This window comes from Prionailurus viverrinus, chromosome C1, assembly GCF_022837055.1.
Source record: "Prionailurus viverrinus isolate Anna chromosome C1, UM_Priviv_1.0, whole genome shotgun sequence".
Taxonomy (NCBI): Eukaryota; Metazoa; Chordata; class Mammalia; order Carnivora; family Felidae; genus Prionailurus; species Prionailurus viverrinus.
In genome coordinates this window covers 95,408,196-95,424,587 of record NC_062568.1, presented here as the reverse complement: position 1 = coordinate 95,424,587, position 16,392 = coordinate 95,408,196, and the positions used below count along the sequence as shown (strand labels likewise).

General features: G+C 35.1%; 1 protein-coding gene and 1 long non-coding RNA gene across 3 annotated transcripts in view; one reads left to right on the top strand and one right to left on the bottom strand.

The window, feature by feature from the left end:
- Positions 1–13,644, top strand: part of LOC125173974 (uncharacterized) — a 68,165-nt gene extending 54,521 nt beyond the window's left edge. Inside the window, exon 3 of the long non-coding RNA XR_007155207.1 lies at positions 13,296–13,644. This is a non-coding gene — a long non-coding RNA (uncharacterized LOC125173974). The remainder of the gene's footprint in view (positions 1–13,295) is intronic.
- The window catches only part of DPP10 (dipeptidyl peptidase like 10), a 653,109-nt gene that overhangs the window by 50,418 nt on the left and 586,299 nt on the right, over positions 1–16,392 (bottom strand). For both annotated transcript variants that reach the window (XR_007155206.1, XM_047873649.1), the window contains exons 16-17: positions 15,828–15,949; positions 14,482–14,529 (exon numbers count right to left, since the gene is read on the bottom strand). Coding sequence is in view for 1 of the 2 variants with exons in the window: in XM_047873649.1 (XP_047729605.1) it covers positions 14,482–14,529; positions 15,828–15,949 (170 nt within the window). In the remaining variant the exon portion in view is untranslated. The remainder of the gene's footprint in view (positions 1–14,481; positions 14,530–15,827; positions 15,950–16,392) is intronic.

Here is a 16,392-nt window from a genome sequence, read left to right as displayed (position 1 = left end):
ATTATAACTGTAACCATGAAAAATTCACTCATTGCTAAAAGTTTTGTGAAAGTGTCTCAATTCCATATTTTTGTTTGGTTTGTTTACAGATATATCTTCGGCAACGAAAGATAGTTTTCTACTTATATTTCTTTTCTTCCCTCATTTCATTGGCTAAATAATACAGTGATGCATAGAGGGGTGAGAGTGGACATTCTTCCCCAATATTGGGGGAAAGCAATCAGTCTTTGAATATTAAGGATGATGTCAGTTGTAGGATTTTTGTAGATTCCAATTCATCTTATGAAGAAATTTCTATTCTTTCTATTTTTAATTTATTGTTACTGGTTTTCATATTTATCAAATTTTTTCTTCTAATCCTCAGCATTAACAGTAAAATAAGGCGAATTACATTGATTGATTATTGAATATTATAGCAATCATGGATTCTTCAGGTACCCCAATGTATTCATAATATTCTTTTACAAACTGGTAGATTTTACTTGCTGGTATTTAGTTAGCAAATTTTGCATCTATATTCATTAAAAAGGTCTTCCTCCCTCCTCCCTCCCTTTCTTCCTTCCTTGTTTTTATTATTATTTGTCCTTATAATGTTTATGCTGGATTTGGAATTTGGAATGCTGGCCTTATATTTTCTGAGATTTTGTGTAAGCTTGGTATAAATGTATTGAATATTGCACAGAATGCACCAGTGAAGGTAACTGGAATTTTCTTTGTGGGAAGAATTTTTTTTAGTAGATAATGAGATATTTTTATATTGTACTTGCCCTGCCTGTTTAGACCCATTTCATCTAAAATATGAAGTTTACTGCCTTAAGATTACTTATAATATTCTATTACTATCATTCTAATGTGTGTAGGATCTGTTATTAACATTATGTATTTTGTTAATGAAAATGATGAGAATGTACATTTTCTTTGGTGACCGTACAGAACTTTATCAATTTTATTGATCTTTAAAACCATATTTATTTCTGTATATTTTCTCTACTGCTGGTCCATTTACTTTATCATTTATTTCCACTTTTTATTCCCCCCTTCAATGTAATTTGCTCTTCTTTTTCTACCTACTTAAGGCAGAAGCTTAGATAATTGATTTCCTTCTTTAGAAAGCAAGAATTTAGAGCCAAAAATTTCTTGTCACATTGTCAGGTGTTTTTCTGTGGCTCAAAATATTTTCTAATTAGTGTTCTAAATTATTCTTTGATTTATGTCTTACGTAGAAGTTCAGGTCTCATAACAAAACATTCTCAGCTCTTCTTCTCCATTCCTTATTTTGGCTTCACTTTTGAAAGCTATTTTCTAATATCATTATCCAGGTTAAGAATTATGTTTTCTTTTTCAGCATCATTTAATTAATTAATTAACTTTAATTCCAGTACACTTAATATACAGTGTTATAGTGATTCAACAATTCTTTTTTATTTTTTTAATGTGTGTTTATTTTTAAGAGAGAGAGCAGGGAAGGGGCACAGAGAGAAGGAGACAAAATCTAAAGCAGGCTCCAAACTCTGAGCTGCTAGCACAGAGCCCAATGCAGGGCTCAAATCCATGAACTGTGAGACCACGACCTCAGCTGAAGTTGGACGCTTAACCAACTCAGCCACCCAGGCGCCCTGCGATTCAACAGTTCTATACATTACTCAGTGTTCATCATAAGTGTATTGTTCATCTCCTTCACTTATTTCACCCATCCCCCACCCCCCACCTCTGGTAGCCATGTTTACCAGAGTAAACTGGTCTGTAGTTAGACTCTGATTTTTGGTTTCTCTTTTTTTTTCCCTTTCATTCATTTGTTTTCTTTCTTAAACTCCATATATGAGTGAAATCATATGGTATTAGTCTTTCTCTGATTTGTTTCACTTCGCATTATACTCTATAGATACACCCATGTCGTTGCAAATGGCAAGATTGTATTCTTTTTTATGGCTGAACAATATTCCTGTGTGTGTGTGTGTGTGTGTGTGTGTGTGTGTGTGTATCTCACATCTTCTTTATCCATTCAACTATCAGTGAACACTTGGGCTGCTTCCATAATTTGGCTATTATAAGTGATGCTGCAATAAACATAGGGGTACATATTGCCTTTCGAGTTAGTGTTTTTGTATTCTTTGGGTAAATATCCAGTAGTGTGATTACTGGATTGTATGGTACTTATATTTTTAACTTTTTAAGGAGCTTCCATACTACTTTTCACAGTGGCTGTGCCAGTTTGGATTCCCACTGATAGTGCACGAGGATTCCATTTTCTCTCTTTATTGCCAACATTGTTGTTTCCTGTGGTGTTGATTTTAACCATTCTGATAAGAGTGAAGTGATACTTCATTGTGGTTTTGATTTGCATTTCCCTGATAATGAGTGATATTGAGCATCTTTTCATATGTCTGTTGGCCATCTGTATATCTTTGGAGAAATGTTTGTTCATGTCTTCTGTCCAGTTTTTAAGTTGATTATTTGTTTTAGGGGTGTTGAGTTGTATCAATTATTTATATATTTTGGATGCTAACCCTTTATTGGATATGTTGTTTCAAAAATATCCTATTCTTTAGGATATCTTTTAGTTTTGTTCATTATTTCCTTCACTGTGCAGAAGCTTTTCATTTTGATGTAGTCCCAATAGTTCATTTTTGCTTTTATTTCCCTTGCCTCAGGAGAACTATCTAGAAGATTATTGCTACAGCTGATGTAAGAAAAATTACTGCTGCCTGTGCTCTATTCCAGGATTTTTATGATTTCATGTCTTACATTTAGGTCCTTATTTTGTGTTTATTTTTGTGTATGGTGTAAAAAAAAATGGTCCAGATTCATTCTTTTGCATGCAGCTGTCCAGTTTTCCCAACATCATTTGTTGAAGAGACTGTCTTTACCCCAGTGCACTTTCTTGCCTCTTTCATTGAAGATTAATTGACCCTATAATTGTCAGTTTACTTCTGGTCTTTCTATTCTGTGTGTCTATTCTGTGCTAGTACTATATGTATATATGTACACACTACATTATGTATGTATTATATATACTATATTATATATACACAGTGCTATATATATGTTATATAATTACTACATATATACTATGTACATACAGTACTCTGTATAATATACATAGTATATATAGTATATATATACTATATATATATATACTATATATATAAACTACATATATATATCATAATTATACTATATAGTCGATACTACATATATAGTATAGTAATATGTATTACAGTATATACAGTACTATGTATATTATACTATACTATACTAGCATATATACTAGTACTATATATATTATATATAGTACCATATATACATCATATATAGGTAGTAATATGTATTACAGTATAGTATATAACTATATATAGTATAGTAATACAGTAATGTATATTACAGTATATACATAATAATATATAGTACTGCATATATAGTATACATATATATAGTACATAGTATATATAGTATATATGTAGTAATAATATCACATATAGTACTGTGTATATAATGCATATATAGTGTGCATATATTTACATATATATACATATATACATATAGTACTGGCACAAAATAGACACATAGATCAATGGAACAGAACATATACTATATTCCAGTATGTAATTATTATACAGTATGTGTATATTATATACAGTATGTATATACTATATATATATGTGTGTGTATATATATATAAATATATATATAAATATATAATATATAAAAATATATATATATGGTGTGTGTGTGTGTATATAAAATACTCTATATTATTATTACTACTACTGCTACTACCACTACAGCTTGTACTATAACTTGAGGTCTGAAATCATGATACCTCCAACTTTTGCTTTTTCAAGATTGCTTTGACTGTTAGGGGTCTTTTGTGGTTTCATACAAATTTTAGGATTATTCTATTTCTTTGGAAAATGCTGTTCATATTTTGGTAGATATTTCATTAAATCTATAGATCCTTTGGGCAGTATGGGCATTTTAACAGTATTTGTTCTTTCAGTACATGATCATGGAATATGTTTCCATTTCTTTGTGTCCTCTTCAACTTCTTTCATCAATGTTTTATGGTTTTCAGAGTACAGATGTTTCACTTCCTTGGTTCATTTTATTCCTAGGTATTTTCTTATTTTTGGTGCAAATGTAAATGGGATTGTTTAAATTCTCTTTGCTGCTTTATTATTAGTGAATAGAAATGCAACAAATTTCTATATACTGATTTTGTATCCTGCAACCTTACCAAATTCATCTATTCCATTAGTTTTTTGGTGGATTCTTTAGAGTTTTCTATATATACTATCATATCATCTGCAAATAGTAAACATTTTATACTTCTTACTCACCAATTGGATGTTTTTCATTTCTTTTTGTTGTCTGATTGCTGTGGCTTGGACTTCCACTATCATGTTTAATAAAAGTGAGATGTCCCTGTGTTTTTTCTCACCTTAGGGGAAATGCTCTCAGTTTTTCACCATGGAGTATATTGTTATCTGTGGCTTTTTCATATATGGCCCTTATTATGGTCAGTTATGTTCCTTCTAAACCTAGTTTGTTGAGGGTTTCATCATGTTGTACCCTTTCAAATGTTTTTTCTACATCTATTGAAATGATCATATGGTTTTTATCCTTTATCTTAGTGATGTGATGATTCATGTTGAGTGGATTGTGAATGTTGAACTACGCATGCATCCCAGGAATAAAACCCATTTGGTTCTGGTGAATGATTTTGTTGTTGTTGTTAATGTAGGATCCAGTTGGCTAGTATTTTGCTGAGGAGTTTTACATCTATGTTTATCAGAGATACTGGCCTATAATTCTTTTTTCATAATGTCTGTATCTAGTTTTGGCATCAGTGTAATGCTGGCCTCATAGAATTTGGTAGCTTTCCTTTCTCTTCTGCTTTATAGCGTATTTTGAGAGGAATAGTTATTATCTGTTCTTTAAGTGTTTGGTAGAATTCACCTGTGAAGCTGTTTGGTCCTGGACTTATTTTTGTTTTAGGTTTTTTGACTACTGATTAAATTTCATTGCTTCTACTCAGTCTGTTCAAATTTTCTATTTCTTCATGATACAGTTTGGGGAGGTTATATGTTTCTAGGAATTTATCCATTTCTTCTAGGTTGTCCAATTAGTTGGCATATAACCTTTCATATTCCTTTATAATCCTTTTTATTTCTCTGGTGTTAGTTGTCATTTCTCCTCTTTCACTTCTTATTTTCTTTGAGTCCTCTCTGTCTCTTTCTTTTTCTCAATTATTTAATTATTTAATATTTTTGATGAGTCCTGCTATAGGATTATCAATTTTATTAATCTTTTCAAATAGCCAGCTCCTGGAAACCCTTTTCTGTCTCCTTCTAGTCTTTTTATTTTTTAATGTTTATTTATTTTGAGAGAGAGAGAGAGAGGGAGGGAGGGAGGGAGACAGGGAGGCAGGCAGGCAGAATGAGAGTTTAGCAGGGGCAGAGAAAAGATGGAGACACAGAATCTGAAACAGGCTCCAGGCTCTGAGCTGTCAGCACAGAGCCCCACGCAGGGCTCAAACCCATGAACTGTGAGACCATGACCTGAGCCAAAGTCAGACACTTAACCGACTAAGCCACCCAGGTACCCCTGTCTCCTTCTAGTCTTAATGATAGCCTTCCTGGATTGAGCATTCTTTTTGCAGATTTTTTTCCTTTTAGCATTTTGAATATATCATGTCACTCCTTTCTGACCTGAAAAATCACCTGACAGCTTTATGGGGTTTCCTCTGTATATAACTATTTTCTTTTCTCTTGCTGCTTTTAATATTCTATCACTATTTTTGCCTTTTCAATTACTGTGTATCTTGGTTGGACTTCTTTGGGTTGATTTTGTTGGGGGCTCTCTGTGCCTCCCGGATCCTTCCCTAGAGTTGGGAAGTTTTCAGCTATTATTTCTTCAGATATATTTTCTACACCCTTTTCTCTCTCTTCTTCTCTTATCCCAATAATGTGAATGCTATTACGCTTGATGTTAAGTCTCTTCTCATTTTGCATAACTTTTTTTTTTCCTCCACCTGCTTAGGCTGATTGCTTTCAGTTACTCTGTCTTCCAGGTCACTGATCCATTCTTCTCCTTCCTCTAGTCTACTATTTATTCCGTCTAGTGTATTTTTAATATCACTTATTAAGTTCTTCATATCTGATTGTGTTCTTTGTTCTGTGTTTGCTCTTTCTTAAGTGTCTCAGTGATGTCCTCCATTCTTTACTCAGGTCCAGTAGATCTCTTTATGATCACTAATTTAAATTCTCTATTAAGTGTATTATTTGGGTCTGTCTCACTGAGGTCTCCTGCTGTAATTTTTTTCCTATTCTTTCATTTCAGACATACTCTCTCTTCCCATTTTGTCTAAATCTTTGCGTCTGTTTCTGTGTGTTAGAAAAGTCAGCTACGTCTCATGCTCTTGAAAGTAGTGCCTTACAAAGACGAGGCCCTGTAGCGCCCTTCAGTGCAGTGTCCCCTCTTCCGCAGAACCGGCACTTCGGGGGTGATTCCTACATGTGCTGTGTGTGCCTTGCCACTTTTTCCACCAGTCCAGTCCTCTGCAATGCCTCTCTTTGTCTTTTGTAGGCAATGCTTGGTCCTTTTGTGTTAGCAGGGCAGTCTTGGGCTGCCTTGGGCTTGAATTGTGTCAGACCAGGTGTTTACCACAGATACAGTCAAACCTGACTGCAGAATGCTTTACCTGTTTGTCCCCTGAGAAGCTTTTTCTTGGTGGGTGGGGCCTTCAGTCAGACCAGCACTCTGTCTCCTGCCCACTACTGGGGTCACAGCTGGAGTAGTGTATGTGGTTATCTTCCCCTGTTCCTGGGACTGGAGTTACTTTGGAGATCTGTTGGCCCTTGTCAGGGCTCCTTGCACACTGCCAGACTTGTGGCACCTTTTGGATGGGTTCTGGCCAAGAGCATGTTGGAGGGCTGGCTCTGCCACGGGCAAGGATCCACAAAGTGCATGGGGGAGGGGTGGTGGTGTTAGTAAGGTTGTGTTTATCCTCTGGGGGAGGGGATCTGCATTTTCTAGGACTAAGGCCAGCCTGGCTGTAGGGGGCAGATCCGAAGTGCAGGGTACAGAGGTGTGCAGGATGTACAGTGTTAACAAATAGCGAGTGTCTGGACCCTGCTGGTTCCTGTAAGTGGTCATGTGTTTATGGTGGGAGGTGGGGGCAGGAAATGGTGCCCATCAGCTTCTTTGTTTCTGAAGTCTCTCAAGGATCCCTGCCACTCCAGCACACTCATGAGATTGATTAGTGAAGAAATCTCCCTTCTGTATGCTGCCTCTATGCTGTGTCTCTGTGGACTGTTTCTTGTGCTGTCTCTTTAAGGGTGGGGACTCAGTTTCCTCTTGCTCTCAGCGTTCTCCCAGAGCTGAGTCCACTCATTTTTTTTAAAATTTTTTTTTAAGTTTATTTACTGAGAGAGAGAGCGAGCACATGAGCAGAGGAGGGGCAGAGAGAGAATCCCAAGCAGGCTTCCCGCTGTCAGTGTGAAGGCTGAGGTGGGGCTTGAACTCAAGAACCATGAGATCATGACCTGAGCCTAAAACATGAGTCCAAAGTTTAACCAACTGAGCCACCCAGGCGATCCCTGAGTGCATTCAGTTTTCAAATTTTACGTTTTGAGTACTATTGGTTGTAAAAACTCGTGAAGTTCAGGGCGCCTGGGTGGCGCAGTCGGTTGGGCGTCCGACTTCAGCCAGGTCACGATCTCGCGGTTCGTGAGTTCGAGCCCCGCGTCGGGCTCTGGGCTGATGGCTCGGAGCCTGGAGCCTGTTTCCGATTCTGTGTCTCCCTCTCTCTCTCTCTGGCCCTCCCCCGTTCATGCTCTATCTCTCTCTGTCCCAAAAATAAATAAAAAACGTTGAAAAAAAAATTAAAAAATAAATAAATAAATAAATAAAACTCGTGAAGTTCAGCCCCTCTGGTTTTTAAAGCCAAATGTCATGAGGATTTGTTTTCCCCATGTGGGCTCCCCAATGTGACAGTCTGCTTCACTCCCCTCTGTGCCATGGCAGCATCCCTCCCTCCCGCAGACAGTGCCAGAGTCCCCTTAGTTGTGGACTGTGTTCTGCTAGTCTTCTTGGCATTTTCTGGGTTATTTACACTGATGTGAGTGTTACCTAGTTGTATCCCTGGGACAAGATGTGCTTGGGGTTGTCCTATTCTGCCACCTTCTCTGGAATTCTTCCATCATCATTTTAAAGACTGCTCTATTTTTTTCCCCCTGGTGAGACATTTGCATTAATTCTTGGCTTTGCTACCATGTATGTAATGTGTGGATGTAATATGTCCTTCTAATTTTGATGATGTAAGGTTCTTTTGTTTTTTAAATAACCTTTTCTATTGGGATACATCCTGCTTGAGGCTTGTTGAGCTATTTTATACTTTTCATCTTATTTGGATTTGACCATTATTTCATCATATGTTTTATTGCATGCCGATTTTTTTGTAGTGTCTAATTTACTTTCAGTATTTTCCAGTGAAGTTTTTATTGCAGATATTTTAAGTTCATAAAGTTCCTTTGAAAATATTCTATTTATATTCACATTGTATTCAACCTTTGCTTGATTTTCAAAATCATATATGTAATAGCTGGTTTACTGTATTTGTCAGAAGGTTCCCTCCCTGTCATTTCTGAGTCTGTTTCTATTTACTAGCTTTTTTCCCAGGTATGCATCACATTTTCTAGCTTCCTCACAAAGCCAGTAGTGTTTTATTGGATTCTGACCATTATGATATTTACAGTGCTTTGGATTTTGTTCTTTTGGAAACTGTTGGACTTTGTTCTGGCATATGTTTAAGCTATTTGCAGCTCAGCGTAATCATTTCAAGGCTCTGAAAAATATCTTTTTTAGTGTGGGTTTGGTTGACCTCTGCTATGCGGCTAGTGCTGCTCTACTACTAAGGCATGACTCTTGTGGGCTGTCTCCTAGGAGAACATTCTAGTGTGTTGCCTGATTGGAACTTTTATCATATCCCCGCACTTTTTGAGCTCTGGCTTCTCCCAAGCTCACAAAGCATCCTCCTACGTCTGCCCAGCTAGGTGTTTTCTGCAGTGGACTTCAGATGATCCTCCACAGCCCTATTAAGATTTCTGTTTTGTTTTGTTTGTTTTGTTTTGTCCCCATTTGCCTCTTCCTATCCATTGTATTTGCCCATCTTCTCAACATTCCCAAAGCTTCAACCTTTCTGAACTCCAGTCTCTGTCTTTAGTATGACTCTGAGATACCACTGTACTCTTCTTGGATTGTTCTTCATTGCACTGAGATTCAGAAAAAGATTCCAGCCAGAAAGCCAGGGCGATTACATTAATCTCACTAATTTCCCTTCTTCTAGGGATCAGAGTCCTATCCTGACTATTGTCAGATGCTTGAAAAGTGTTATTTATTTTATCCAGTTTTTCTCTTTTCCTTTCTTTTTTTTTTTTTTTTCCCCCTGGCAAGAGGCTTTTTCTACTTTTAGTTCAGTGACTCCATGGCCAGAATACAAATTTCTTTTTTTTTTAATTGTCAGTGGTTTATCATTGATACTTTAATTTTTTTTTAATGTTTATTTTTGAGACAGAGGGAAACAGAGCATGAATGGGGGAGAGGCAGAGAGAAAGAGGGAGACACAGAATCTGAAACAGGCTTTAGGCTCTGAGCTGTCAGCACAGAGCCTGATGCAGGGCTTGAACCCAGGAACCATGAGATGGTGACCTGAGCCGAAGTTGGATGCTTAACAGATTGAGCCACCAAGGCGCCCCTATCATTGATACTTTGTTAAATCTAAACTCCTTAGAATGAAACATAAGACACTTATGACCTGGCTCCAGCTTGCCCCTATCACCCATACATATATCTTTGCTTGTAACTTAAATGATTCTTTCCAGCCACATGGAACAACTTTTATCTTGCAAGTTTGAATATTTTCATCCCTTCATCTTTGTACATTCACATTCTTTGCCTTTCTACTGACTTGCTTCCTTGAAATTGTGTCCACTTCTATCAGAGGAAATTAGAACCATCTAACTTTATGTTTCCTGCACTGTCCTTTGAATTCTGTGTGTGATTGCAGGCACATCAAACCACATCTCTTGTAAATAAGTGCCATCCTCTACAATACAAATTTGGGAAATTAGATGTTCTCAGAGGTTTCTTCTATCACTAAAATGTAAGAAATTCCAGATATTCAAATAGGATATTTTCAAGGCAGCTATACCAAATATTGTTATAAAAATTAAAATGTGTATGCTTAAACTCTATATACCTTAATCAAAGATTCAGCATCTATAATCTAAGAATAGTCATAAAAATGCACTTAATTGTGGATAAAACCATTTGTTTTGTATTTAGAGGAAGCCAGTGTCACCTGATATTTGCTAACTACAAGGAGGACAGTTTTTAAAGAATAAATCCTGTTAAATTTTTACTTTTATACCTCTAGCAGATCATCTTGTTGGCTGTTTTTTAAATAAATGACAAGTGGTTTATTAACATGGCTAATTGACAAATGAATAAATGAATAGATACAGCCAGAGGCACCAATGAGTGTTATATATTAATGATTTCTCTTTATTATCAAATATCAATGGCAAAAAATAAACCTAATTACATATAAACTAAATACATGAGTACAGGGCAGTTGAGAAATTTTTTACTTCTAAATAAAAAGGCCATTCATTTAGGCATGGGGGAAAAAGTCAATTCTATTTTAAACAAAGAAATATTGTAAGAAAAAAATATAGGAAATAGTAAAGCCATTTTGAAAATATTAAGAGCTGGTAGCATTTTTTTTCATAAATTCCAAAAACACAATACACAGTTTTTTGGCAAAATAGTGTGAAGAGGAAGAAATGTTAAGATGTGATCTTAAAAGAGAAGAAATTGATAACAGAAAATTGGGAAGAAGAAAGGGAAAGAAAAGAAAGTAGAAGAGAAGTAAAGAGAGATGAGAACATGAGATGAGATGGGAAGAAGGAGACAATCATATATGCTAAATTAAGGAGAAAAGATGAAAATGTAAAAAGAAGAAAGAGAAAATGGTAATAATATGAGATAAAGGATTTTTGAAATAACTAAAGTTTTACATATTTATACCTCCTCTCAAGGCACTGAGCATTTTAAAGAAGGGTTTCTTTTTCATTCAAAAAGTAATATGTGTGTATATACATACATATGTACACACATATATATGTATGTATATGTGTACGTATATATACACTCACACACATACGTATATATATGTATATGTATGCAATACATGTTCATTGTAGAGTGTTAGGGAATACTCAAGAAGAAAGAACAAAGGTCACCTGGAAGGCTGCTAAGCAAATCCAAGAATTTTAACATTTGTATTATTTTCTTACAATTTTAGATGCATTTCAAACAGTTTTGTTAGTGTGACATAAACATCTGGACTCCTTGATCACTTAAAAATATAGTTTAAACATTTTTGAAGAATTGTCTTTTGTAAACATTTTTATTTTTAATCCTAATAGGAAACCGATGTTGACTTAGAATAATTTGATAACATTTTAATGAAAAACTATTTACAAATATATGGACAATGGACAGGAGTTCATAAGGGACAGTAACCCAGGGCTTAGTGGCTATGCTTGCAGGTCAAGGGCAGAGAGCAGTGATGGTTGTGTGAATCCAATGTGACCTTCAGCTAGGAGTTGTGGCAACCTGGGGTAACTCCACAGGGGTAGATAGGGATGGAAGAATAGATATTCCCAAAACCTCTTTTCTCCCTCTCTTCAGTCATCCAGGAGATTCACTTTAGCTGAAACTAACTGGCAGCCAAATGGAACAGAACCTAAGTCATCCGTATAGATAACTTCTGAGGCAGAAACCAAAGGGGAAAGAAACTGAGATCCAGTGGTTCTGGGAGGACAATCGGAAAATATTCAGGGCACTAATTAATATTTAATTAAAGTTTATTTACAAAGCTCCCTTTTTTATTATTTGTTTTTTCCCCCACTATCATCAATAATGCTGTTAGATTTTCTCTACTTATCATGATTTCCTCAGTATAAACCATTAAGAGAAAAAATACCAGGTAAATAGGTATAGAACATTTAAGGCTTATGACTTATTTTTTCCAAGAGATTGCTATAATTTATATCTCCTCCGGCAAGTTATGAGAGTATATCCTTATTAGCAATGTAAGTTTTTGATGTTATTAATTTGTTTGGAAAATTATATGACAGTGTTTCACTCTGCATTTCTTTGATAACTATTAGGTTTAAAGGTTTTCATGTTTTTTTCATTTTTCTTTTCATATCCTATTTTACTTCATGTGGCCCCAAATGAATTATGATTAGTTCATTAGTGTAACAAAGATTAATACAAAATCCATTAACCCCAAAATTTACTTGATATTGAATGTGTTTTATCTCAATACATGTCTTTTAAAAAAGAAAATTAAGTACCTGACTACTCCATGTGCCCCTTTTTGGTTTTTTTGACCCTGAGATAATCATAATTGGCTTATTTCACTTATAACAAAAATGTTTGTTTGCAGTAGATATTACTAGAAAACATTGTTAAAGTCATATTGGAAATTTTTAGAAAATCATCATTTTGGCAGAATATGCAATATAATACATATTCGGTGCATCCTATGTTGCAAATATATCTCATCTTCCTGAAAAATTCATTTGCTAATTTGCCTACAAGGAAATTGATCCTATGAGATGCTAATTTGTCTCAGATCTCACAAAAGGCATGTAATGAACTCATAATCTGTAAAATGCAAGCCTCTATTTTATCAAATATTCTGTTTTATCATTGACATTAGCGTTAATACTGAACAGATTAATTTGCTTACCATAACCTCTTTAAAATGTATACTGATAACTAGAAACTAAATGATATGTTCACCTATTCCCAACCACACAAAACTCCATTACAAACTAAGCAATCGTGTCTTTTTCTAGAACAGGGAGGAAATCTCCATATGTTGGTATTTGAAGAGCATAAACGGTCTTCCTCTGTTCTCTAAAAATAATATTGTCTTTCAACATTAGTCTAATGGCTGCATCTCCATTATGTCAAGGCATCTAAGTAAGACTCCTTCTTAAATACAAGATGTGAAAGACAAAAGCACAATAAGTTTCCATCTTATAGTTGTGATTATGAAGTAGGAAAACTGAGGGGAATCCATTTTAGAGAGGCTAGGTCTCTGCTGTTTTTTCTGCTAGGCCACATTTTTATATTTTGCCTCTGAACATGCCAAAGAAGCCATGTTCCCACTTTAAGGGGAAGCAAAAAAGCTAATCATTCTCTGGGTTTTGTCCTAGGTCCTTACCACGTGATAACTAACATCTAAGAACTGGATCCCAAACAAACATCTTCCAGGACATTAGCTTCAAATAGACCTCCGCTGACACTGGCATCAATACCTCCTACCTTTGATGATTCATGAAAGAACAACTATTATTCACCTGTCACTCACCTTTGATTGGACCCTACCCTGGATTTCTAAAGGAACATGGACCCTAGATCCTTTTCCAGTAGGAACCCCTAACACCAAGCAATAGTGACTCATTCTCCTTTCTAAGTCTCCTACATCAATTACAAATCCTATTCTGGAGTCAGACATCTCATATGATTCCTGGCTCTGCTACCTATTAGTATGAATTAGGCAAGTTATTTAACCTCCTTGTGACTAAGTTTCCTCATCCTTAAAAGAGGATAATAAAAAAATTATCTCAGAGGGTGTTCTGAGAAATAAGTTGATAAATATAGGATTTATTAGATCCTAGTGGCCTAATGTAAATCATTAGACCAGAAGAGTATTTATCAAATAAAATTTAAAGAAGGGAAAGAAACATGGAAGAAAGGAAGGCAGGGAGTATCTGGCTATTCATTTTGAAAATTACTTCAATCAAGCTTCAATCAAGCACACATTTACTTATGTACTCTACTAATTTCTTAAACACGTTGACCATATAGGACAAGCAAGGTCCAGCCAACCTCTGTCCTATCGTTTTATAAAATGAATTCTCACTTAATAGATGATGCAGAGTTAAATACATAAAAGAATAAATGAATGTATACAACTAGAAATCCCTGGATATCTGGAAATGGATATAAAAAGTAACATTTTTCATATTTTTCCCAAATGTACACAAAAGGAGGAATAATCTATATGAAGCCCAGGAAAAATACGAACCAGAGCACTAAGGGGCTAGTAGGCTGAAATGTACCTAAATGGGCCTCTTCAATCAGGCCTCACCAATTTAGATACAGTAGACACCCTATTTCAGGCATGCAAGATTCAATTCCAGCTGCAACATGGCTCAAACCACTTGCTTTACTGTTTCTCTTACATAAATAAGGCCAAGTTGATGGTACTTACTCATCTTTCCCCATACTGGAAACACCTTTGAAAAAGGTTCTATAAGAATATGACACTCAGAATATATAATACCTCATACCAGTGCCCACCATGACTCTTCCACATTGTCCTGTTTGTGTACTTACTCGCTGGGTTTTCCGTGCTATGGAGACTGACCATTGGGATGCCTGGGCCTGGATTTTAAAAACATACATATTAAAAATATGTATAAATTAAAAATTTGTATAAATATTTTAAAGATATGAGTAACAATTCATGACAGTGTTATTTTTTTCCAAATGGAAGTATTTCATATTAAAAACATAATGAAACAGAAACCAGATAACTACATTTAATCACTACCTATGGCTATTTTATTAAAAAAAAGAATATATGGGGAAAGAAACCATTTGCAGAGATTATTTTTAAGCTTTTCCCTTCTCCAAAATGCCCTTGTACTTCTACATTTCTATGGTTCCCAATCTTAAGCTCCTTACTCTTTCACTACTCTCTTATAGAACAGTGATACTCAGAATGCTGATTCATAACCCCTCATTTGTTCATCCAAAATTAAATTGTTTCCACTCAGCCAAGAAAGAAAGGATGTACACTCTGGAATGGAAATATCTCATCCATAAGATGAATAAAAATTTGGTTCTAATTATATACTCATTGAAAAAAATACCTTAACTGGAATCACCAAATATTTCAGATATACTAGTTAATTCAGGTAACTGTAAGATGTTATCTTGAAGCTTTATTCCTCTGCAGAACTATAACTAGAGGTCTAATGGTTTTCCCTGATGTCATCAAACAAGTACTTTTTTGATTACTTTGTTTTCAGATACCAAGAAGGAAAAAAAAAAAACCAACTAAAAAGAGCATGTGTTGGTTTATTCCTCAGGGTGTCTTAAAAACAGGACAGCTTCAGGTACCAGCTAAAGCAAGAACACTCAGTCCATCACATTATAAGGGACAGATGTCTCCCATATGATCTTTGAGAATTACAGTATCTTTTTAAGGGGCAATGATTCCTATCAGTATAACATAGATATACCATACTCCTATATAAGACTATAGAGTATTTTTACCTGATAGATCTAATTAGGGTGAATGTAATCTCTCTGAACTTCAGGATGCTAGACCCAGGCAGTTAAATTTCTGTAGAACCTAAACCTCTTAACAGCCAAGCCAATATTTCAATGAGGGCTGTTTTTTTTTTTTTCCCCTAAAGACTAGGTAAATTAGTTTATTGCTGTAGCAGGACTTTGCTGATGTAAATATGCTTGTTCACTTTTTTAAACAGTTCACGTTCAAACAGCCCTTAGTGGTCACGAGTAAATGTTGACTCCCAATTATGTTTTCTACATGAAGATGCAATTTTTATCTCAGTAAATTCATAATTTATTACAAATTTAGAGTATCAAATCATATAGCTAGAGAGTAATAGTTACTTGTGATGGTAATAGATACTGATCAAATAATTTATTACCTTTACAGAATAATAGGAAATGTTGATTCATAGGACTAAAACTGGCACCAAAATATGTACATTGTTCTTTCATGAAATTACATGAAATGCATTGACGATTCAGTAATCCTTCAGTAGAAGCACTGGGGAAAGAAAAAGAAAATTAGAAATGGTACCATTCCAGGTACGTGAATATGTGGCATATATTTAAACATTAACATAAACTCAGGAGCTACAGCACTGCTTATATTGAGGCTCCTTGTCAATTAGGACTTACCATATAAACACAAAGTCAATTTCCATTACTAATGTTAAGAGACACAGTTTTCTTCTCTGTGATAAAATTAAAATCATGTATGCTTATATGTATATTAAAGTATATATGCATGCTTCTAAAATAAAGGAACTGATTTCCACAGGACTCAATATAACTTATTCTTATCTGCCTTTTCTCCATAGATATTTCTTTGTAAAGTTTTAAAAGGAAGTGCCCACAGAGACTAGAATAAAGTCACCATCAATAAATATTAGTTGAAAGAACTAATGAAAGTTTTCACAAGTCACACAAAGAATCAATCTCATGATT